This window comes from Bubalus bubalis, chromosome 23, assembly GCF_019923935.1.
Source record: "Bubalus bubalis isolate 160015118507 breed Murrah chromosome 23, NDDB_SH_1, whole genome shotgun sequence".
NCBI lineage: Eukaryota > Metazoa > Chordata > Mammalia > Artiodactyla > Bovidae > Bubalus > Bubalus bubalis.
The window spans coordinates 21,569,753-21,595,354 of NC_059179.1; the positions used below are offsets into that span (position 1 = coordinate 21,569,753).

The window sequence follows — 25,602 nt, forward strand, 5'->3', positions numbered from 1 at the left end:
AAATGTATTTTTTAAGATCTATGTTGAAAATATTTCTATTTTTATTTTTGTTTATAGAGAGGGTTTTTTTTTTTTGGATGGCAGGTTATATCTAAGAAGATTATTTTACTTAGATATGAATTGTCTTCAGATTAACTTTAATAATTGATTTTTAAAAATACTGTGGAGAACAATAGAGTAAATATTAACAAATGAATCTTGAATACTTAATGAGTATGAGGTGCCAAGCAAATATGCACTCACGGAAGTCTCTGTTATATTAATGGTCATCTAATTCCATCCTCTTTTAATCATTGTGATAGTTCAGTCTTTGTCTCTTCTCACCTGGATTTCTTCAACTGGCCCTACATTGTCTCTGCCATTAGTTTCAGCCAAGCCATCTTTCATCACTGCCCCCAAATAATCTTTCTGATATACGCATTTCATGTCACACATCTGCTTAACCCCCTTTGAGGGGTTCTAGTTGCCTTCATTATAAAACCCAAATTCTTAGCACAAGGCCCTTCCTCACCTGCATCCTGCCAAATGTCTCTGGCTTTCCTTCTGTCTTCAGCCAAACAGACTAATTATAGTTCTCCAAATGTACCTTGTTGCTTCACAGATCTGCAATACCGTCTGTTATTTCTTCTATATGGAACCCCCTTACTCTCAGTCACTACTGCTGAACGCGTTCATTTTTTTTAAGACCTACACAAGTCTTTGTATACTCTCGGAAATCTTCCTACCTCTCTCTCCTGTTTCTGTACGGAAATGGCCTCTAGGCTGCCACAGCACTCTTCTGAGTCTAAGTCTGCAAGTCTGTTTCTCCCAGAAGACCATCAATGTGGTGAAAGCTTCCTCTCTCCTCATAATGCATGGTCTTACACAAAGCGAGTGTGTATGTCAAAGTTTTAAATGGGGATTAAACAATACAGCAGAGCGTCAGGACATGAATAGCAATCATTTGTACAGTTCATATCATTTAGAGTACTCATTATATTGCTTCTTTTGCATATACCTTAATTTCCACATTTTTAGGTTTAAAAGAATATTATCAAGCAAATATCTTCAGACAATACGCTAGAATTGAAGGAAATTAAGAAACTTAGTTGTAAGATGCTTCAATATGGCAGGTACTGCTACAAAATTCCAGGAGATCTAAGAACATCTTATTTTCAAATATCTATCGTATTGAAAAGTTATGGAATAATGCCATATATTTTATTTTTAGAGGAATAATGCAAATGTAGTTCATTTTTAACTCCTGATTTGAGGACATCAAGTGGAAACCCCAAACCTAAAATTTGTTGAAGATGAGAGGAGATTAAGAAGGTAATGTAAACCTCAAAATTGCTAAAAGACTAAGATTTGTTCTCACAATAAAATATAAATGATAATTATGTGACATGATAAAGCACTAACACCTTAATGGTAATCATCTTGCAATGTTTCAAATCAGCATGTATCAGATCAACTTACACAATGCTGCATGGAGATTATATATCACTTAAGAAGATTAAAAAGTTGAGCACAAACACAAAAGTACTGTGAAACTCATAACTTATGTGTAATCCATTGTACCTCAGACGTTGAGATAACTCCTTTTTCCAGTGTCAAAGTGATTAAAACAGCATTGTGTGTGGGTGTGCTAAGTCGCTTCAGTCATGTCCGACTCTGTGACTCTATGGACTGTAGCCTGCTGGGCTCCTTAACTCCAAATTGAAATAAATCAAAAAGTTTCCAGTTTCTTTGCTAGACTGAAAACAGCCCAAAGATTCAGCAAAGTAAGAGTGATGACAATGTATATTATCGTGGTCTTAAAATAAGCAAGAGGTCTTTAGGCCCTAGCATAGGGAGCTGTATAATATTAAATGAGGAAAGCAACTTGCAAAATATAATCTATATAATCTCCTTTTTGTGAAAAATGTTAATATACATGTATGTATATATATATATATATGTATATATATATATATATATATATATATATTTAAAAACCCAAAACACCATCCAAAATTTAGTTATTATCCTGGAGTAGAGAGAAGGCAGTTCAGCAAAGGGACATGTGCTCGACTTCATATGTTTCTGTTAGGCTTAAGTTTTCACAATGAGAAGGCATTAGCCTTGTTCAAAACAATATGGGTATGAAATCTTTACTTTGTGGGAAAAAATTCTGAGGGAGTGGGAGAGCACATCAAAAAACTTGTTTTAAACCAGGTCTCCCTCTTCACAGAAAAGTCACCTAAGTCTGTTCTACTTCCTACAAGTTTTTTTCCCTCCCCTGGGAATTTCCTAGTCAAGTAACTGTAGAGTACTCTGTCCCTATTGTCAGGGAAGAAGTTAGGATTGAAATTCATGAGTCATCATGCCTTGTTTTCCTAGGACTTAACTCTGGGTCTTAAACAGACTCCGTGGCTCCCTTTCTGGAAGATGAGAGAGAAAGATCTACAAAGGGTACAAACTTTCAGTTACAAGATGAACAAGTTCTAGAGATCTAATGTACAGCATAGTAACTATAGTTAATAATATTGTATTGTTCACTTGAAATTTGCTAAGGGAGTAGATATTCAGTGTTCTCATCACACACATACACACACTGTTAGCATGTGAGGTGATGGATGTATAAATTAACTTGATTGTGGTAATCATTTCACAATAGACATACATCAAACTATCATATTGGACACCTTAAGTACATACAATTTTCATTTGTTAATTATACTTCAATAAAGCCTAGGAGAAAAAAAGAGAGTGTGAAGAACCTAAAGCTGTTTGTGTGGGTGTCAAAACTGACTGAGCTTATCTCACAGAGATCCCTTATCTTAAGGGATCTCAAATAAAGAGCTGGAAGATTCAAAATGGACAACAAAGTTCATGGTCAAAATATTCAATTCAAGAGTCCTATGTCTTCTGGTCTGAATAATCCAATAATGAATGGATGTAATAATTCTTTATCTTCAGTTCCCTTTGTCAGTGTAGATCTGGCCAGAGAGGGTTCTGAAGCAAGAGAAATAAAGACGAAGGGAAGGAAACAAAGACAGACCATTGTTTCTGGGGAGCCCTGAGGAAAGGTGATGCAGACGCTGAAGCAGATGTGGCCACATGGAAGTGTGTTGGGGGCCCTTTGGGTTCCTGTGCTGTGACTCAGGTGACCCTTCCTTTCTAAGTGGAGCAGAAGGGAAAACAGCTCTGAGATGTGAGAACAAGAAGTTTGGGTGCCCTCTTGGCTTCACCTTAGGGACTTGGTTGCCTTTTGAAATCTCATCCTTTCTTTGAAGCTCAAATTCTACCTTCTTCAGAAAACCTTCCCCGAATAAGCCTACATGATTTATACTCAGTTTGTAGCAATTTGATATCTTATTAAATGACATTCTTATATTATCACCGTACTAGGTTGTAGGTGTCTTTAGGGAGAAATCTTATTTTGGTTTTAAAAAATGTCCACGATGTCTAGTGTTGGGTTGAGAAAGTAATGTGTTCAACAAGTAAATGTTTAATGGAAAAGTTGAAAGGAAGAAACCAACAGGCTCCTAAAGGTGCCCAAGCTTCATTCTAACTTGAAGAATACAGAGGGTTGAGTCATATCCCTGCATTCTCAAATCAGAGCGCTGAGATTCACCCGGTTCATGGTATATTTTTCTCTGAAGAAAGCTACACTGAATGCAAATGAAGTCTCAAAGCCCTACAAAGTCCAGTCGGGAAAACACAGTTCCTTCTAAATCCCTTTGGGGACCAGGCTCCCCTCTCCGTATGTCTGTGTCTGCGGTGAGTATGCCTGGGTGGGGGAGGCTGGGGTGGGGTGGGAGGAGGCAGAGGGAGGAGAAAGACTCCATGCAGTGATTATGTGGAGGGGATTTGCTATGTCCCTTCCCGCCCCCCCCCCCACCCTTTTCTTTGTCCTCTTTCTCTGTGTTCCTCTCTTTGTCCCCTTTTCCTCGTCCCCTTCTTCTGCATTTGTCTGGGAGAGGATCCTGGAGTGTTCTTTTGATCGAATCAATCTTTCTCTGGCACTTGAGTTCTGATTGGCTGAAGGACTTAGGGAGGAAAAAAAAACTTTAATTAAGGAGATAATCTCTTCTTTGGAAGTTTGGCAGCTCCATTTCACCTCCCCTTAACTCTGTTTGGGATCACTTACACACCAAGGAAGTTGGGGTTTGAGGGGAATTCCACCCCACTACCACTGAGGAGAATACTTTTCCATCTTACCTCTCTGTCTCCCAAAGTTTAGAATTCTCTATCCTTATTACTCCGAAGGATTAGGATGCTTGTGAAGCCTTCTGTGTGCATCTTTCTTTTCACCTGTGTCTTCCAACTCAGCCATACCTGGTAAGTAACCTGGACTCTTACCTGGAATTGGGAATAGGTAATTGTGTGTAATCTATTGGAGAGAGCTTATTTTCATTTCTAGAACTGTAGGAAGCCTTGGGATCTCTCCTAGGGAAAAAAAAAATTGTTCCACGGAGTAGGACTCTTTCTAAATTTACGGTCAGTTTTAGTAAATCTTTAAGATTCTTGGCAATATAGGAATGGATTATAAGATGGGGGGTCCTTACTTTTGCAAATTGCTGGACCACATATATTCAAGTCATTTTGGGGGAAACGGACAGTAGCCCTTTTTACCAAATTCTGATGTCAGAATTGTGGTGAAGAAGAGGTGGTTCAGAGCAAGATCTACTGTAAGCTGAATGTGATCTTTGAGGTGGAGGCAGGAGACAAAATTCAATGGAATCTTATTTTGCACTTTCTGACTTAAATATTTTTTTCAGAATATTCTAAGTAACTGCTCATATCGACACTTCCTAGACACTGAAAAATTTACTCAAGCTACTGAGTTGGTACCAGGTTAACAAACATGTTTGAAATAAACTGTTTTAGAAACATAAACTTCTCTACAAATGTATTTCATTTATTCCATTTACACATATTTCTAAATTGCTCAGAAAATGAGAAAATGTGTCTGAAAATGCTTTGTAATCTATAAACCATTACACAAATCATAGATGATATTATCATCCTTTTCATTTAGCTCTTGGAAACCATATAAATATCTATATAAGGAAATGTTAACAAGCAAGTATCCAATAACATACAGAAGAAAGACCTGGGAGATACATGTCGCTAGGTGTTTGGAATTTCTCCCCAATTAAAATATAAACTCAGTTTCTCTCTTTATCAATTTTAGCCTTGCCCATCTATGTAATCAAGATATAAATCCAATTGCTGCACAAACTATTGAGAAAACAAAAATAGGAATTTCATTGCTAAAATCAGCTTCCTATGCTGGTTGAGAGTGTATTCTAATTTTAAATGAGTAAATCCATCTGTATTAGAGAGTCGATCAGAAGTGTGTCAAATGAGTACAACAACTTGCAAGCTAACACAATAATTTGTAACATCAATGATTATAAACTGAACCACCAAATAACTGGTCAGTTTTTAATTGGCATTTTAATTAAATATGTCATGTTAAAAAAAAATCTGTCTTCTCTCTCCATGAGAACAAAAAGACAAAAGGGAGAGGAGACTATTTCAGAGCATTTCTACTGACGTTCATGGTATTCTTCAGCTGATTCAGTATCAGCAAAAGAGAAACACGAGATTCCTTTCCCCAGTCACCAGGGCAGTGTGAAGAATTGTTCTATAAAAATACCTTTACTGTGTGTTCCTTCCCTGCTGGAGGGGGTCATGTTCATTTCATTCCGATACTGACACAGCCACGCTGAAAGGTGGCTGGGTTGCTTGTCTGTCCAAATTCAAGTGTCTGGATTCAAAAAGAGAGAAGAAAAAAAGAGATGTGAAAGAAAGTTCTAATTTAAAAACAGGGTTTAAGAACCCCTTCTTGCCTCGCCTGACTTTGAGGAGAAAATGTACAACTCTCCTGTATAATGCAATTAGATTTTAATTGCCTTTCCCCTATAAGCCCCAATTTGAATGCAACATTTATAGTTTGCCAAGAGTCTGATTTGGGTAGCATTTGAAAGTGATTTTTAAGCTTCACATTAAATCTTGATTATTCTTATAATGGAACTATCAGGGTTTTACATAAGGTCATCCTTCCCTTTGTGCCATGCAGAGAAATTTGACCAACCGCAGCCTTTCAGAGTTTCTCTTAATACTTCATTATCAACCTTTTATGTAAGGATCCCAGAAGCGTTTAACAAATAGAGAACCACAATTTCTGCTTGGCTGTTCAATTGTAGGCTTTCCTGAAATTGCTGTCTAAAGGAGTCTATCAACAGAAATTCCTGAGCTTGAAAAGGAGAGAATAAAGATGACATTCACCTACAATCTGCAGTTTTACTAGATATCTCAGGGCAAGATAATTAGGAGGAAAAAAGCATTCTCCACAGTTCCTTTTTGTTGGGACTTATCTGAGAATAATTTTCTTTAATAACTTGAGAATAATCTTTTCTTTGAATTTGTTTGTCTTAATCCTAATGGCTTAAGAAAGAGAGAGAAGGGGAGTGTATGAGCACATGACACAGCCAAGCAGATGGTGATGGCTATAATGGTGGCCAGAGATAACCAATTTGACTTTTCACTTCCAATACTTGTGTTTATCTGGAGTGAACAGGCCTAGAACATGTTTTTTCTTAACTTTTACCTTCATTTTACTCCAAATGATGTCTCATAATGATACTAGGTCTTGCTCAGTACTATCCACTTCTCTTTCTTTCTGCTCCACTCAATCACCAAATTAGAAAGATGCACTGGGAGGCAGATGCTAGCCCTGGCTCTGCCCTTGTGCTTTAAGGGAGATTTTTAACTACCTCTCCTTCTTTACAAAGGGGTTAAACAGGGTCAGTCTCTTTTCCGCAGTAGAGAAAGAACTTATCTGAAAACTTAGGGTTTTAAGGCAGCTTTGAAATATATATTTCCTTGGTTCTCTGCATGTGCATTTTTTGGGGGAACCTTTCTATGGCTCTTGAAATTTCATCTGATAATGACATGCAAAACCCCTGATTTGAGATTATGTGTGTGTGTTGTGGTGGGGGGGGGCCTTGAGTCCATATTCTCACTGAGTATCATCTATAGTTTATTATTTTTTGCAATGTATGTGAAACTATTTTTCATATAAATTATGAATAATAAAACACACACTCATTTAAAAATGATTGAATTCATGGTGCTTTGTTGCATATTAAGTTTTTGTTGAGTTCTTCCCTCTGATAGATATGAAAAGAACAGATGCGATCGGGTGAGAATCCATTCCATTTCGTCAAACTAAGAGGATTCTCAAGCCCACAGAGGTTGGGGATTTTCAAAGTTGGGGACATAAAAAGTAAGGTGTGTGAAATTGCTTTGGAATCTGGAAAATAATATGCCAATATGAAAGATTCACATACCTAATAGCTTCCCTGCTCAATAAAAAAAGGTTTATAGCCCATTGAAAAAAAATGGCTTGAGATTTGTGCAGTAACTTGGAGGTGGATTAGGTTGGCAGCTGCACAGCAGGAAGTCCTTCTAAGGGCTTGCGACACGATTACTGAAATTTAATTTCCATTTTGTCATTGATTTCTCAACAGTGGAGCCATGCATTGTTTCTTTCAGAGTCTCGGTATCTCTTGCCACATATAATAATATTAATATAATAACTATTATATTTACAAAGGCTGTGAGGTCTGGAGGAGACACTTCATTACAGCTTTTCTTGCAAAACCAGTTTGTAGAAGTGATGACGACACCGCTCCATGATACATCTTCATTTTTGTGTGTGTGGAGGATAATGTGATACAAAGAAAGATCTTCTTTTTATGACATTATAGAAAGAAAATTGGGCTTTCCTGGTGGCTCAGTGGTAAAGAATTTGCCTGCCAATGCAGGAGACGAGGGTTCGATCTCTGGGTTGGGAAGATTCCCTGGAGAAGGAAATGGCAACCCACTCTGGTATTCTTGCCTCGGAAATCCCATGGACAGAGGAGCCTGGTAGACTACAGTCCATGGTGTCACAAAAAGTCAGACACGACTTAGTGACTAGACAGCAATAATAATAAGCAAATTGGGATATTTTTTAAAAGGGTCAGAAGAAAAGAGATTTCAAACCAAACCCTCTCTCTTCCATGGAAAGAGTTTACTTTTTCCCCTTTTTCTCAGCTGGAACAATTGGTTTAATGCCACTCTATATTGGGTAATGTTATTATCTCCGGGACTATTAATAAAATCCCTTTTTCCTAGACTCCATTTGCTCTTTTTTTTTTTTTTATCCAACTCATATAATCAATTTCTCTTAATCTGCTGGCTGATTATTATTATTATAAATCAGGGCATTTCTAAAGGATTTCATTTGCTCACATTTGGATGAAATGGGTTTTTGGCTAAAAGATTCCAAAGATTCCACCAGAGCCTTGCCATCTACTCATCCTTAAAGACTTACCTCAGGTATTTCCTCCTCCAGGAAGTCTTCCTAGATTGAATTAGCTACCTCTGCCTCCATTTTTCATATTTTGTAGTTTAAAAATAGAAAGTTGCCTGGCTTACTGAAGTTCTTAGTGCTGTATAGCTATAGGCTCCTGAGAAAGGAGAACTTATGATTAGCTTTGGCTTTGTGCCAGATTTGTCTTGGGACACAATCTATACTCAGGAATAATAATGATGTGAACCAATAGTTAGTGAGCATTCACTCTGTAACTTTGCCAAAGACACATAGCTTGTTAGTAATGAGACAGGAATTTGACTCAACATCACTTGCTACACTGAGCCACCAAACCATCCTGTGTCAGACAGGACTGCTTTGTCTCCTCTGCCCATGATTTGTAGCTCAGTAGCCAGAATACTGGACCGTGCTACTTCATACTATGGCCAGACTTTTTTCTCTGTCTGGCACTCCAATTCTTCTGGGAATTTTTAATGATATTAAGTTTAGTCTGACAAACATGCAGAAGTCTGGCACTGAGAAACAAAAGCTTATACCTGGCTAATATTTTTATTGTTAAAAGTATTTCTTCTGTTAGCTTACTTAAATTGTCTCTTACATTAATTATCCATAGAATGCACTTTTATTTCATTCCTTTCATCTCATTTAAAACTATCTTCTACCTCTTGATTTGGATTAGATATATGAAGTACTGGCTTTTGTCCCCAAACTCAAATTACCTGTTCTTTTCAAGACAGCAGGTTTGTGTTTGTATGGAGATCAGTGCAAAAACTTCTGTGCTATCTGTACTGCCTCTGATGTTAAAAGTTTACTTGTAACATAAGGGAGCTAGTTCTGACTATATTCTCCTAAGAATAAAGACATATATTTGTAGCATCTGTTAGAATTTCCAGGAGTCCAAGAATGATTATGGGTATCCTCCATTTCATCATTCTTCATTTAACAGCTTTTAAATAAACACTTGGGAATCTTTAGAGCTCTTTTGCCTTTTGGTTATCAAAGTAACTAGCCAATATAAAAACAAATTACCCAATATTCCTAATTTAATTGCATGACAAGGAGACATATAGAATAAATATATAGTGTTGATCTTAAACCAGACACACCCAAAAAACTCTTCTCTATTTCCATCAGAAAGGCAGAGGAGATTTCATAGAGTTTAGAGAGATGGGGCAATACAATTTTTCTTAGGATAAACTCTCATTTTTCAGAAAGCAGATTTTTCTTCCTAGGTAAAAGATCAGGCAGGGTTAATAGTTGGGGGAACTCTGAGCCTGGTTCACATAAACAACATTCCCCACTGCCTCCCATTTGAAATATACCTACACTCTGAGGGCCTCTCGAAAGAAACTACCATCCACTTTGGACAGACTCTCTAGTCTTATTATGAGCCAAACTTTTACGGTTTGTTTTTCTCAGTCTTTATAGTTGGCTCTTGTTATTGATCATATCATTTCACTGTATGCTTCTAAGATCAGAGCTTTCTCCACACCAAGAGAAATCAAACCATAAGGGGATCATTTAAATCCACTATTGTCTGACCAGTTCAAATTCACCTTTCTTAAAAGGATATTTTCCCAACTTCAGCATCCTCTGGTACCAGCACAGTGTGAGGCTATGTGCCAGCAGCCTCAAAAAGACCCTGTAAGTGAGACAATAGCTCAATCTTTCTATGCAATTCCCTAAATGAAATTCTTACGTTTACTAGGTCAAGCTTAACCCATCCTTCAGAAGGAGAAATTCCCCTTCATTCAAAACTGTAATTCTTTTTTGCTACCATAAATCATAGTCCTTTTGCTTTACTCAGGCCCTCCATATCAGACTTTGAAGATTTCATTTCATACTAATATCCAAGCAAATAAATAGTGATAGTTGAACCGTTTTATCCTGTCTGGTATTTCTTCATGTTAGTCTAAGGCATCTGGTAGAGACTAGACTGCACAGATGGTTGGTTCTGTTCAGACTATTTATTCTGTTGTTTAATTCTATATTATAAACATTTTCTTAGAAAGATAAAGTAGCATATAGAATAACCTGCCATAGTTCAGCTTCAACAGTTACCAACTGCTGGCTCATCCGGCTTCATCTATACTTTTTGTATTATTGTCAACTGCATATATTTCTCTTTGTCTAAACCTTCCATGGTAAATACTACCATGGCTCAAAATAGGCAAAAGAAGGATAGTAAAAGGATTCTTGTGCCTGAGAGATCTTGATAGCCAGTAATTAGAGTGAATCTTGGGGAACATCATATAGATATGACTGCCCTTGGGGGAAAATCAAGAACACAAATTAGTGAAAAGAGAAAATTTATTCAAACAGATATTTGAGTTTATTTCTATTTGAGATGTGGCTGGTTAGCAAAGGCAACAGAAATTGATAGTTGGGTCAGATTGAGGAAAGAAAACTTTTACCATCCATTTGGATTTAGTTCCATTAAGTAATGAAAATGGTACCAAAGTGCCAACGCTTGTCAATTTTCCCACCTTGAACTGGTCACCTAATTGTGTTGTAAGATAATTCTTACAGTTACCATACATACTTTCCTCCTTGATCCTGACATAAACCAATTGACTGATCCATCAATGCAGCTGAGAACATGAATATTTTCTAAAGTCTATACTACAGGGACCAATGTTAAAGATCATAAAACAAAGTTTTCTGCCTTCGTAACAATCCTGGAAGAGGTTCCTGCAATCCCAGGCTTTCTGGGAAGAGTGGTTTGAGCTGTACCTTAGCAGCTTTCACTTAGAGACCACAGAACAGAGAATGAGTTCAGTTTATTCCCAGTTAGAGTCCTCATTTACATGCTAAGTGTTGAAGTGCTTTTTTGTAGCTCAGTGTTTCTCAGCAGAGTTTGCTACAATACATAAAGAAGGAGGGATATGAGGACAGAAAGACCGCTCTATAAAATATCCTGGAATACAAATGCCTTTTCATTTTCAAGGGAAAAGATTATCCCTTGAAATTTGCGATTTCCTTGGGAAAGGAATCTGCCTGAGATTGTTTTGCAGAGCTGCATGATACATCGTCGCCTATGGGCTATTAATGTGGACTATTATATATTATCTTTGCCTTTGCCGGTAGTTACTTGGCAAGGGCTAGAGCTGAGATATCACGGGGTTTTAATACCAGCGTTAAGGACAACTGTTAAAACGGAAGCATCTGTTTAACATTTCTTTCTTTATAGCCAAGTGATGTATAACATTTTTTCCTAGTATTTTAGGGCACTGCATTATAATATAGAAAATTCACATTTATATAAAACAGCTTGAGAATTATTTTTAGAGCTGAATTCCTTTTGAAGAATGAGAAGGAGTTTAAAACCATGAAAGAGATAATGGGGATATGGCCAAAACTACACATTCATTACTTTTTCCTTTCCTACTGATCTTGAAAAAAGCCTTCACTTGGCTCCAGTCTTCACCACAATCATTTCTCTCTTTCCTTTCACATCCACACTTCTTCAATGAATCTATGCTGGTTGATTTCATTTCACAACTGTTTACTCGCTGTAATCTGGCCTCTGAAATAGATCTATTTCTCCACTGAAATAGATCTCTCCATTGATATCACCTCTGTTCCCTCCTGACAGATTTTTAAGTTGGAGGAAGCTTATCTTTGAAATACTGAATCCTTCTCTTCCCTTCAAGACTTTAAATATCTTGGGCCTTCTATTTTCTAATCCCATCCAATGACTAAATTGGAAAGAGCCTGATTTCAATTATTTCTACTATACAATGTATAAGAATTCGTCATGCTGGTCACTCTTGGAAAAGTCTGCATTTTAAACTTAACTCTCTCTAGTTGTACAGTGAATTGTTTCTAGCTCAAATCTCCTTAGGTACTATCAGCAAATGTAGTGAAAATGTTTGGATCAATGAGATATTATTTCAGTCACCAGTAAGACTTGCCTTCTACGTATATAATTGTGTGTACATACATATTTGTGTGTGTGCTCTGCAGGTCCGATGTTGCAGAAGCTAGAGTCACAATAAAATTTGCTCAGGAAGAGCTATCCTTGGGTTTTCCCTGGCCCAGTGGATTTTGTAAATTCCATGAGGTGAAACACCTGGCCGTTAGACATACATTCTAAGAGAAAGTTTTTCACTGTGGCATCTACCAGCAGCTCCGCTAGTCTGGACCCTCCCCTCAACCTTTCTCCTCCTTTCCCCTATAATCTTTCTGTGCCAAACCACCAGCTCCAGCTGAAGATCTGTATCTACATTCATTTACCACCACTTCTCCTCTTCCCTGGGCTTCACCCAAAGTTATTATTATCAGACTGTCTTCTTGAATCGAGCCAACTAGGGCTTCATGACCCAGAGACTCTCTGTGTACCTCAAAGGGCAAAGAGAATCCAAACTTGTTACTCAAGGACTTGTGGGGAGAGTGAACCAAGAAGGGGGTCAGAGGGCATAGAGATGAAAGTCCTGGGCATTGAGAAGAAAACACCAAATCCTGGAAAATTCTGTTTAGAACCTTTGTTTAAAAAAAAAACCAAAAAACGTGTGTGGAAGGGGGAAAGGGAATCCTAACTTAGAGTGAAGCTATATCAACCACTGGAGTTCTAATGTATCTAGTTACACTTGCCAATCAGTGAGGCTGGCCTGTTAGCTTTGCTGCATGAGACTGAGTTCTTTCCTGGGAGGGACTCTTGTACTGAGGGGATAGCGAGTCGTATCCACAAACTTAGTGCAGTAACAAGGTCCTGGTCATGTAAAGGGATGAGTAAGTCTGCAGGTAGCATGTTCGGTGCTCCTTCCTGGGCCTGCGCTGGTCTGTGCTGTGGGGCTGTACAGAATCAGGCATGTGTCCTCACGAGGGCTGCCACACCACTCAGAGCACGAGGTGATGCGCTACAGACCTCCTCACCGGCTACGCTAGCTTGGAGAAAGCCTCCAAATAGGGAGAAATAAGTAAAACTAATTGGATAGTGTTTGCCCACAATTAGATACAACTAAGAGTGGGCGTGCTGCGACTTTTGCGATTCATGGGGTTGCAAAGAGTCGGACACGACTGAGAGACTGAACTGAACTGAAAAGAGTGCCCAGGTGGCGCTAGTGGTAAAGAATCTGTCTGCCGATGCAGAAGACATAAGAGATGTGGGTTGGATCCCTGGGTTGGGAAGATCCCCTGGAGGAGGGCATGACAACCCACTCCAGTGTTCTTGCCTGGAGAATCCCATGGACAGAGGAGCCTGGCAGGCTCTAGAACTTCTGAGCAACTGAGCACGCATGCACGCAGGAAGTTATACAAAATTGCAGGTTCCCATTCTCTATTAGTTATGTCTGCATGCATGAATGCTAAGTTGCTTCAGTCATGTCCAACTCTTTGCAACCCCATGGACTGTAGCCTGCCAGGCTCCTCTGTCCATGGGATTCTCCAGGCAAGAATACTGGAGTGGGATGCTATGGCCTCCTAGAGGGGATCTTCCTGACCATGGGATTGAATCCAAATCTCCTAAGTCTCCTGCATTGGCAGGAGGGTTGTTTACCGCTAGCGCCACCTGGGAAGACCCTAAAACTCCCTAAGCAGATAAAATAAAGTACATTTCTTCAAATAGTATTAGGTGAAGAAGGGCGTTGAAAATCTGAGTGTATGGCTCTATGGATAATAAATATTAGGTAAGAAAAGACAAACAAACAAACTTGGAGGCTTTCCAAGAGCTAAAAGAGAAGCTGTGGCATTTGTATTTGGGTTGAGCCAAAGTCCCTCCTGTCCTGTACCAGCTCCCTGGGAAAATTTTGCTGGTGATCAGGCTGATTCTGGAATAGCCAATTCAGGAGGCCAGATAGCCTATGAAAAAAGTTGTGTAATGTTGGAAGCTGTGGGTGTTAATGCTCTAGATCAAAGAATTTTGAATTGTGGATAGATTATGGGCAGATTACAGCTACTGAGGTACTGCAAGTTTAGAAAGTCCCCAGAGCAGAGAAGCAATGGAGAAATGATTAAAAAGAAGAAAAAAAAAAAAGGTCCACAGGGCTCTGCTTCAGCAGTTATTCACAGCCTCAGAACTGCTAATGTATCTGTATCTATGGATGGTTGCTTAACAAGAGTTGAAAAGATATTTAGTGATGGAGAAAACAGCAAGGACCTAAACTCACATTAAAAGGGAGGGGAAGGAACTTGTTAATGTCGATATTCCAGGGGTTGTGGCAAAAGGCAGTGAAGACAAGACAAAAGATCAGTTCAGTTCAGTTCAGTTGCTCAGTTGTGTCCAACTCTTTGCGACCCCATGAATCGCAGCATGCCAGGCCTCCCTTAACTGTGTGGCTCACAATAAACTGTGGAAAATTCTTCAAGAGATGGGAATACCAGACCACCTGACCTGCCTCTCGAGAAACCTATATGCAGGGCAGGAAGCAACAGTTAGAACTGGACATGGAACAACAGACTGGTTCCAAATAGGAAAAGGAGTCAGCCCAGATGGGAGCAAGTAAAAACAGAGGTACTTCCAGTTGAGAGATCTCAGAATGAATGATGGAGAGAGAGTGGGAGGGGGAAAGATCTGATTGCTCTTTTAAATGTGTCCCATTGGTATAAGAATGAAATAGCCTTAGAAGCTTGTAGGAAAAAGCATAAAGCAAAACATGATTCACAGACTCCCTTCAGGGTTAATGACAAGAATGTGGAGGTGGCCTGAGAATATAGAATACTAGTTACGGCAGTAAAGACTTCTCTGAGTGAAAGTAGTTAGCATGTTTCCTAGAGGACAGAGGGCCCCTAGATAAAGATCCAGAATCCTTGTGGGCATATCCCACTCTCCTCAAATAAATATTTTACTCTTGGTATGGGGAAGGTGGCCATAAACAGGGCAGCTGAAATCACCAGGAAAACACTGATACCAAGAAAAAACTGCAGGGAAGGAAGGAGATCCATGGTTTTCATTCTCAGTGCAGTCAGAGACTCAGCCCCTCAAGACAGGGACCAGCAAGAGCTTTGGGAACTGCCCACACCAGAAGGTGCTCCATCCAGACACCGAAAAAGAGAATGTCCACCTGTTTGTTACTGTTGCAGTTGGAACAGCCATTTTCCAGAAGATGGAGGCAATATTTGAGTCTCCCAGGCCCTCAGATTATACCTAGGCATGGGATGCTTGTCGGCACCTCCCTGTTCTCCCCCTGACCAGTGCTTCTCAAAGCGTACTCTCAGGATCACCAGCAATACAGATTTTCCCCACTCTCCCATCAACACTCTACTGCCCAACAAGAGTCTCTGGAGCTGCGGGCTTTCATGTTTAATAAACTCCCCAGAAGATTCTCATGCACTCTACAGATAATATGCCTGGATTGATTTTCAAAGCCTCTAATGAAGTCCATTCTCCAAATCTCTGGCACTCCAGATTATGTATATATACATGTTGTGATTTTTTACATAATTATTATAAAAGATTTGCAGAAGGTTGCAAAGAAATGTACAGGGAAGTTCTATGCCCTCTTTCCCTAGCCTCCCCCAGCATTAACATCTTACAACTATAGTATGATATCCATAAAGCTTATTCAGACTTTACCAGTTTTACATACACCACAGTCAGCACTTCACTGTCCTAGGCTAATGGAATACCTCTAAAAGATTGGCAAAGCAAGACAGACGGGAGGAGAAAGGAGGTTGGGAAAGAATCATGTCCTGTCCAAATCAGGCACTATGGCCACCTGACAGTTAAAGGGGACTGGTGCAGCGTGGCTGTGGCTTACCCCATTTTCCACTGGGTCTAATATGAAGCCGGGGCAGGTCTGAGGAGATGCTGTCATCAAATTCACCATCTTCAGGCATCTGAAGACAAGGCAAGGGTTGGAGCTTCAGTTGGAGTCTTATTGAGGAATCATCCTGCTTCTCTGGCTAAAATCCAAGTCTCCATGTCTTTGCTTTTGAGCCACTGGAAACTGTTAGCTTCCAAGGTAATAGTCTTCCCTAAAATCATAAATTCTTCAGAGTTGTTATAGGAGTGGAAGTGGTCCAGGGTGGGTGAATCAATAACAGCCAGAGTGCCAAGACTAAGCACACTGCTCTTGGGTGGGCAAAGCACTATTTGCACGAGATCCCTAAACGTTGATCCCAAGAAAAGAACACTACAGAGTCTAATACTTTAAAAAATTTCCTATTTCCTTGCAAAGATGGCACCCTTTGAAAGGGCCACCGTATGAAGGGGCTCCAGGCTTGGATCACTGCTTGGGTTCGGCATATTGCAGGCAGATCAGGAAAACTGGGCGGGCTCAGGCCCCAGAAGTTTATCTAAAGGAGTAACTATGGAGTCTTCCTAATAGAGCATTCTTTCTAAAGGAAAGGAATTGAGAAGATCAGCTCTTAAATCTTGTCACTGGAATTTGTTAGCAAGCCCCTCAGTTTCAGTCCAGTGAAGGAGGTTGGAGGGTGACCAGGAGGGGGTTATAAGCAAAAACAAAAGAACAGTTTCATGAAACCCTACAGGGTTTCATGACTTGTACACAACCAGCAGTTTTGATACGAAGTGGAAAAGTAAAACTCTAAAAGGGGTTAAAAGATATTTGCCCTGACATTTAAAAAATAGACTTTTAAAAGAAGTTTTAGGTTTACAGAAAATTAGAGCAGAGAGTACAGAATTCACATCTATCTGCTCCCCTTCTCCCCTGTACAGTTCTCCCAATTATTAATATCTTGCATTAGTGTAGTACCGGAGAAGGCAATGGCACCCCACTCCAGTACTCTTGCCTGGAAAATCCCGTGGATGGAGGAGCCTGGTGGGCTGCAGTCCATGGGGTCGCTAGAGTCGGACACGACTGAGCGACTTCCCTTTCACTTTTCACTTTCATGCATTGGAGAAGGAAATGGCAACCCACTCCAGTGTTCTTGCCTGGAGAATCCCAGGGACGGGGGAGCCTGGTGGGCTGCTGTCTCTGGGGTCGCACAGAGTTGGACACGACTGAAGCGATGCAGCAGCAGCAGAGTAGTACATTTGTTTGTCCCTGTTTTTTCATCTGTTGAGCCCAATGTGAGCAGCAACAGTGCCCCAAAATGTACCCAGGGGACTTAGTGGTAGATAAAGCAGAACCTGGCAGATATGGGTACCTGGTGGGCATGAAGCCAAGGAGAAAGTTAGAGCAATGGAATAATAGAAAGTCAGCAGAGACAAGGTGATAGTTAACTGAACCTTTTATGACTGTGGGCAAAACACCCCTAAAACCTCCAAGAAATACCAAGAAATTTTCGGGGATTGGGAGTCCTCAATTAGCATGTGGGATTAAGAGCAAGAGAAATATGAGTTGCAGAAAAGCACAGCAGTAAGGGAGTACATGCTCCAGAAATCAGACCGACTAGCTTCCAACTCCATCTTTACCATTTAACTAGCTGTGGGACACTGACCAACACTTGCTTCTGTTTCTGTGACTGTAAAATGGAAGACATACTAGCTTCTACTTCATATAATTGTTGTAATAATTATGTGCGCTTAAAACATGTAAAGCACTAAAAAGAGTATTTTGTGTGCACAGAATAAACACCCAATAAGTCGTGCAGTAACTACTCCATGGAAAACGATGGCACAGGTAGAGCACCCAAAAGAGTTGCTTATATATCTAATAGATCCTTATTACTTGTGTGATAAAAATTAAACTTTATATGGGATTTACTAATATATATACCGGAGGACTAACCAAAGGAGAGGAAACAACTGTAAAATGTTTATTTGGCAGCGTAAAAGCAAAACTAACTATAGTTATTTATGTAAATTGCTTGCTACTTATGCCTAATTGCTATGAAGCACAATAACAATTATACATAGCATTAAGTGTGTCAGATTAACGTTGCTAAAAGTTTTGATTATAACATCAACCTCTGTGTACATATGCTCAGTGTTCATTGATGCTCTTGTGGAATGATCTGCTAATGTACCACGCTCATCTGCTCACCATGCTAGAAAATTAGTGGGAGCACAGGCTTGCCACAAACTTCTTTCTCATATCCCCGCAAACCTTTTTTCAGTCCTTTTTATCCTAGAATTTTCTGTTGATTCTGATGATCCTCTCATTATTTTTGCAAAATCTTTTAATTTATTTTTATCGGGTACTTGCTATGTTCAAGGTACTGTATTAGGAGCTGGAGGGGATACAATGATAACCTAAGACAGCCTCTACTTCAAGTTGAGTATAAGGGAATACAGAAAAACCTTTATATGAGGCAGAAAAAAGTTGCTGTGAGTCTTCAAGAAACTGATTGTGGCTTTTGAGTTAGATACTAATTTAACAATAAGTAACATTTTTAAAATATTCACTTCAGTTCAGTTCAGTTGCTTAGTCATGTCTGACTCTTTGCCATCCCATGGACTGCAGCACACCAGGCCTCCCTGTCCATCACCAACCCCCAGAGTTTACTCAAACTCATGCCCATCGAGTCAGTGACACCATCCAATCATCTCATCCTCTGTTGGCCCCTTTTCCTCCTGCCTTCAATCTTTCCCAGCATCAGGGTCTTTTCAAATGAGACAATTCTTTGCATCAGGTGGCCAAAGTATTGGAATTTCAGCTTCAGCATCAGTCCTTCCAATGAATATTCAGGACTGATTTCCTTTAGGATGGATTGGTTGGATCTCCTTGCTGTCCAAGGGACTCTGAAGAGCCTTTGCCAACACCACAGTTCAAAAGCATCAGTTCTTCAGTGCTCAGCTTTCTTTATAGTCCAACTCTCACATCCACACATGACTACTGGAAAAACCATAGCTTTGACTAGATGGACCTTTGTTGGTAAAGTAATGTCTCTGCTTTTTAATAATCTGTCTAGGCTAGTCATACGTTTTCTTCCAAGGAGCAAGTGTCTTTTAATTTCATGGCTGCAGTCACCATCTGCTGTGATTCTGGAGCCCCCCAAAAAATAAAGTCTGTCACTGTTTCCACTGTTTCCCCATCTATTTGCCATGAAGTGATGGGACCAGATGCCATGATCTTTGTGTTCTGAATGTTGAGCTTTAAGCCAACTTTTTCACTCTCCTCTTTCACTTTCATCAAGAGGCTCTTTAGTTCTTCTTTGCTTTCTGCCATAAGGGTGATGTCATCTGCATATCTGAGGTTATTGGTATTTCTCCTGGCAATCTTGATTCCAGCTTGTGCCTCATCCAGCCCAGCGTTTCTCATGATGTACTCTAAATATAAGTTAAATAAGCAAGGTGAAAATATACAGCCTTGATGTACTCCTTTCCTGATTTTGAACCAGTCTGTTGTTCCATGTCCAGTTCTTACTGTTGCTTTCTGACCTGCATACAGATTTCTCAAGAGGCAGGTCAGGTAGTCTGGTATTTCCATCTCTTGAAGAATTTTCCACAGTTTGTTGTGATCCACACAGTCAAAGGCTTTGGCATAGTCAATAAAGCAGAAGTAGATGTTTTTCTGAAATTCTCTTGTTTTTTTTGATGATCTAATGGATTTTGGCAATTTGATCTCTGGTTCCTCTGCCTTTTCTAAATCCAGTTTGAACATCTGGAAGTTCACGGTTCACATACTGTTGAAGTCTGGCTTGGAGAATTTTGAGCATTACTTTACTAGCGTGTCAGATGAGTACAATCGTGCGGTAGTTTGAGCATTCTTTGGCATTGCCTTTCTTTGGGATTGGAATGAAAACTGACCTTTTCCAGTCCTGTGGTCACTGTTGAGTTTTCCAAATTTGCTGGCATATTGAGTGCAGCATTTTCACAATATCATCTTTTAGGATTTGAAATAGCTCAACTGGAATTCCATTACCTCCACTAGCTTTGTTTGTAGTGATGCTTCCTAAAGCCCTCTTGACTTCACGTTCCAGGATATCTGGCTCTAGGTGAGTGATCACACCATTGTGATTATCTGAGTCATGAAGATCTCTTTTGTATAGTTCTTTTGTGTATTCTTGCCACCTCTTCTCACTATCTTCTGCTTCTGTTAGGTCCATACCATTTCTGTCCTTTATTGTGCCCATCTTTGCATGAAAAGTTTTTTGGTATCTCTAATTTTCTTGAAGAGATCTCTAGTCTTTCCTATTCTATTATTTTCCTCTATTTCTTTGCATTGATCACTGAGGAAGGCTTTATCTCTCCTTGCTATTCTTTTTTACATATTAATTGAGATATAATTCTTGCATTGTAAAATTTACCCTCTTAAAGCATACACATCAATGGGTTTCAGGATATTAAAAAATCTGTACAACCCTCACCACAATCTATTTTAGAGCATTTTCATCACCTTAAAAAGAAATCCTTTATCCATTAGCAGCCACGTCCCATTCTTCCACTCCTTAGTCCTTGGCAACTACGAATCTACTTTCAGTTTCTATGGAATTGCTTGTTCTGGACATTTGCATAAAAAGAATCATATAATGTATGGCCTTTTGTGTCTGGCTTTCATTTAGAATGATATTTTCAAGGTTCATTCATGTAGCATTGGTACTCCATTCCTTTTTATGGCCAAATAATATTCCATTGCATGAACAGACCACAGTTTATTCAGCCATTCATCACTCGATAGACATTTGGGTTGTTTTCACTTTGGGGCCATCATGAATAATGCTGCTATGAACACTCATGTATTACGAGTTTTTGTTGGACACATGCTTTTAATTCTCTTGAGTAAATGCCTAGGAGTGGAACTGCAGGGTCATATAGTCACTCTGTGTTTAACCTTTTGAAGAATTGCCAGATTATTCTCCAAAGTAGTTACGCTATTTTGTAATCCCACCAGCAATGTATGACGGTTTTGATTTATCCACATGCTTGACAATACTTGTTATAGTTTTTTTTAGTTTAGTGGGTGTGAATTCTTGCTGTGTATTTTATTTGTATTTTTATGATAACTAACAATGTGGCTTCCCCGGTGGCTCAGTAGTAAAGAATCTGCCTGCAGTGCAAGAGCCACAGAAGATGCGGGTTTGACCCCTGGGTTGGGAAGATCCCCTGGAGGAGGGCATGGCACCCACTTCAATATTCTTGCCTGGAGAATCCCATGAACAGACTATAGTTCATAAGGTTGCAAAGAGTCAGACACGACTGAAGTGCCTTAGGACGTGTGCAATGATGTTTAGCATCTTATCATGTAGTTAGTGGCCATTTGTACACCTTCTTTGGAGAAATTTTTATTCAGATCCTCTGTCCATTTTTCTTTGAATTAATTTTTATCAGAGTATACTTGCTTTACAATGTTGTGTTAGTTTCCAGTGTAGAGCAAAGTGAATCAGCTATGTGTATACATATAACTCCTTTTTTTTTGGATTTCCTTCCCATTTAGGTCACCACAGAGCATTGAGTAGAGTTCCTTGTGCCATACAGTAGGTCCTTTGCTCATTTTCAGATTGAGCTATTTGCCTTTTCACTCTTTAGTTGAAGTGCTCCTTATATGTTCTGGGTAGTGTCTAACTAGGTATATGACTTGCAGACATTTTCTTCCATTCTATGGGGTGTCTTTTTACTTTCTTGATGGTGTCTTTTGAAGCATAAAAATTTCTAATCTTGATTAAGTCTAGTTTATCTATGTTTTCTTTGGTGACATGTGCTTTTGGTATATCTAAGAAACCGTTGCCCAATTCCAGGTCATGAAAAATTGAAACTGTGTTTTTGTCTAAGAGTTTTGTAGTTTTAGCTCTCACACTTAGGTCTATAATTCATTTTTAGTTAATTTTTATGTGGTATGAGGTAGAGATCCAACCTCATTCTTTTGTATGTGGCTATCCAGTTGTCCCAGCAGTATTGGCTGACAATACTAAGAATAGGTAAGATTAATGGAACAGCATAATCAAAGGCATAGAGGCATGAATGCATGGATTTCCAAGAATAGCAACTGGTTAGGCCTGACTAGGGGCTTCCTGGTGGCTCAGACAGTAAAGAACCTGCCTGCAATGCAGGAGACTTGGGTTTGATCCCTGGGTTAGGAAGATCCTCTGGAGGAGGGCATGGCAACCCACTCCATGTATTCTTGCCTGGAGAATCCCATGGACAGAGGAGCCTGGTGGGCTACAGTCCATGGGGTCACAAAGAGTCAGACAGAACTGAGCAACTAAGCACAGCAGAGGCCTGAGTAGAAGACTAGACAAGTAGGGGTGTTTAATGGGAAATGAGGCTGGAAAGGGATGTCGGGTCAGATTATGGAGGGCCTTAAGTGGCCAGAGTTGGAGAACTACAAAAGATTCTTTAGTAGGATGACATTGGAATCAGGCTTTCAGAAGATTGATCTAGCTCAAACCGTATCTGACAGGAAGTGGATAAAAACTGTTATGTAGAGAGGTTAATCACTAGAGTTCTACAGTGGTTTAGGTCGGGGGCCACAACTCAGGCTGCAACAGTGAGAGTCACTGAGACAATGAGAAAGAAAAGAGGGAACTTGTATGTGAAAAATATTACAAAGGTAAGATACACTCGGGTTTTAATAACTGGTTGGATGCCGAGAATGGATTGAGAGAGACTGGGCAGTGGGGGTAGTGGGGTGGGAAACAGTGAAGTCAGAAGTGGCTAGTTGGCAGGGAAGATGAGTTAACTTTTAAATATTCTGTCCTCCATTGTTTACTGGCTATTTTTATTTCTTTTGGGACTTATGTTGTTCATGTCCTTTTTTTAAAAAAAAATGTTTTAATATGTAAGAGCTCTTCATGTGTCATATATTGTAAGCATCTCCCCCAATTTGTCATATGTCCTATACAAGTATTATCTCATCTGACCCTCTCAATAGCCTCTGAAGTTGCCACATCATAACCCCATCAGTTATAGTTGAGGTTAACTGAGCTCAGATTAGTCTCTTTGCCAGGGTCACATAGTTAATAAGTAGCAGAGCTGAGACACCGACCCTCTGGCTCTAGAACTTCCTCTTTCAGGTTTTCTGCCTCATAATAAGGCAAATTTAGTAATAGTTTCCTAGAGAATCATCTGGACTTTAAATAAATTTTAAAGAAAATAGGATATATTTAAATCTTTTATAGTATTTTCTTTGCACACACCAACTTAATTGTATGTATTTGTGTTTCTCTTTTCTTGATGGCTCTAGCTAGGGATTTGCTGTCTTATTATCTTTCAAAGACAGCCCTATAAAACTGGCTTCTAATTCTTTAACTTTTGCTCTTTTTTATTATAGTTCCCTATTTTTCTTACATTCACTTTGCTGATTTCAAGAACACACAGCAAAATTTTTTTAACTCTTAAAAAAAAGTACTTAGAGTTTTTCTCTTAATATAATAGTGACTTTTAACCAGCATGAGAATGGGGAGGCAGGCTAATTATAATCTCCAGGAGGACTTTTTCACAGATAATCTACTATTCTCTTGTCCCTTGTACCAACTGCCCATCCCACCCCAACCTGTGAAGAATATACTGTTTTGAGAGTGCTTTCTAATAGCTTTGTGTTTCCCCCTGTAAGAAAAAAACTCAAGTTTTAACCCATGAGTTAAAACTTCCCATGAGTCTTCATCCCATGAGTCTTCATATGATATTCTCATTGTTAATATTTAAATTGAAGTTATTTGGAAGGTGTGCTTTTTCATATTAAATGGTAAAAATTAAAAAAATAAACATATTGCCCTCACAATCTGAAGCATTCCCAGTAGAGAAGTCTAGCATTTGTTTGAAAACGTAGCTCTGGATCTCAAGATGGAAGTCAGGGTTGGAGGTAAAGATTTGGGAGATATTGCATATTCATGGTGGTAAGACCTTGCGCATGAATGAAGGATTCTCTCCTTTCCCCATCTCTCTAGATTGCTGTTCCTTCTGAGTTTCCTCAGATGATACTTCTTCCTGCTCCCACCCCTAAATGTGAGTTCCTTTGTTCTTTCATTCAACAAATATTTATTAAATGGTTACTATCCTTGGGCACTGTTCAAGGCATGGATAATATTTGGTGAACAAAACAGACCAAAAGAAAAAAACAAGGGGGAAAATAAAAACCCTTGCCTAATGAAGCTTACAATCTAGTGGAAGGAGAATATACAAATAAAGATGTAAAACATGGCATTTAGATGATGAAAGGTGCCCTGGAGAAAAATGGAGCAGAGAGAGGGAGTGGAAGAAGTTGCAGTTTTTAAATAGATGATCCAGGAAAGCCTCAGGGAAAATGACACGTTTGATTAAAGGGCCAGTGCAAGTGAAGGAACAAGCTATATGGTTGTATGGGGAAAGCATTCCAGACAGAAAAGATAGCCCATGCAATAGCCCAGAGGCTGGAGAGTACCTGGTGTGCTGGAAGAACAAGAGGACCAGCCTGGCTGGAGCAGATTAAGTGAGGGGAGAGTAGCAGGAGATTAGACCAGAGGCATAACTGGGTACCAGATTGCACAGAATCTCATAAACCACAGTAAGAATTTGGCTATCATTCTATGTGAGATTTAAGAATCAAAACAAAACACTAGAGGATTTTCAGCAGAGTGGCAAAAATTTGATTTATATTTTAAATGGATCACTTTAAAAAAAATTTTTTTTTAACTTTACAATATTGTATTCGTTTTGCCATATATCAACATGAATCTGCCACAGGTATACACATGTTCCCCATCCTTAAATGGATCACTTTTTAAAGGGATCAATCATTTTGAGCATAGATTATGAGAAGAATAAGGGTAGAACCAAGGGGTGCAGTTAGCAGGCCGTAACAACAGTCCAGGCAAGAGATAATGACGGCTTGGACCAGGGTGACAGCAGTGAAGGCGTTGGGAACTGGTTCGGGTCTGGATATATTTTGAACTGGAGCTGGCAGGAGTTGATGACAGACTGAACACAGGATGTGAGAGAAAGGAAGGAGTTAAAGATGACACCCAGCAGCTGGAAGAAAGAACTGTCCTTTCCCTAGATGAGGAAGACAGTGGGAGGAACAGATTTGAAATGGCGACAGTGAAGATCAAAACTGTTTGGACATGTTAAGTTTGAGCTGCCTATTAAAGCCTGAAGTGATGTCAAGAATATAGTTGGGGGAATTCCTGTGGTCCAGTGGTTAGCTCTCTGAATTTCCACTGCAGGGGTCCCAGGTCCAGTCCCTGGTCAGGGAAGTAAGGTCTTGTAAGCCATGCAGCATGGCCAAAACATAAATAAATAAATTGTGCCTCAAACCCTAGTTCCTTTATATATATATATATATATATATATATATATATATATATATCGCTTCCCTGGTGGCTCAGTCAGTAAAGAATCTGCCTGCCATGTGGGAGACCCAGGTTCAATCCCTGGGTCAGCTGGAGAAGAGAATGGCAACTCACTCCAGGTTTCTTGCCTGGAGAATTCCATGGACAGAGGAGCCTGTTAGGTTATAGTCCATGAGGTCACAAAGAGTCAGACACAACTG

The 25,602-nt window shown here is 39.5% G+C and overlaps 1 protein-coding gene across 3 annotated transcripts in view; it reads right to left on the bottom strand.

Moving 5' to 3' along the window:
• Positions 1–3,867: 3,867 nt before the first annotated feature.
• The window catches only part of SEC31B (SEC31 homolog B, COPII coat complex component), a 65,379-nt gene continuing 43,644 nt past the window's right edge, over positions 3,868–25,602 (bottom strand). The window contains exons 26-27 of one of the 3 annotated variants that reach the window (XM_044935371.2): positions 5,630–5,740; positions 3,868–4,326 (exon numbers count right to left, since the gene is read on the bottom strand). In XM_044935371.2, coding sequence (XP_044791306.2) covers positions 5,669–5,740 — 72 coding nt within the window. In that variant the 3' untranslated portion in view covers positions 3,868–4,326; positions 5,630–5,668. Of the gene's footprint in view, positions 4,327–5,629; positions 5,741–16,000; positions 16,130–25,602 lie in introns of those variants that run through there. The other 2 variants (XM_044935369.2, XM_044935368.2) reach the window with 2 other exon arrangements.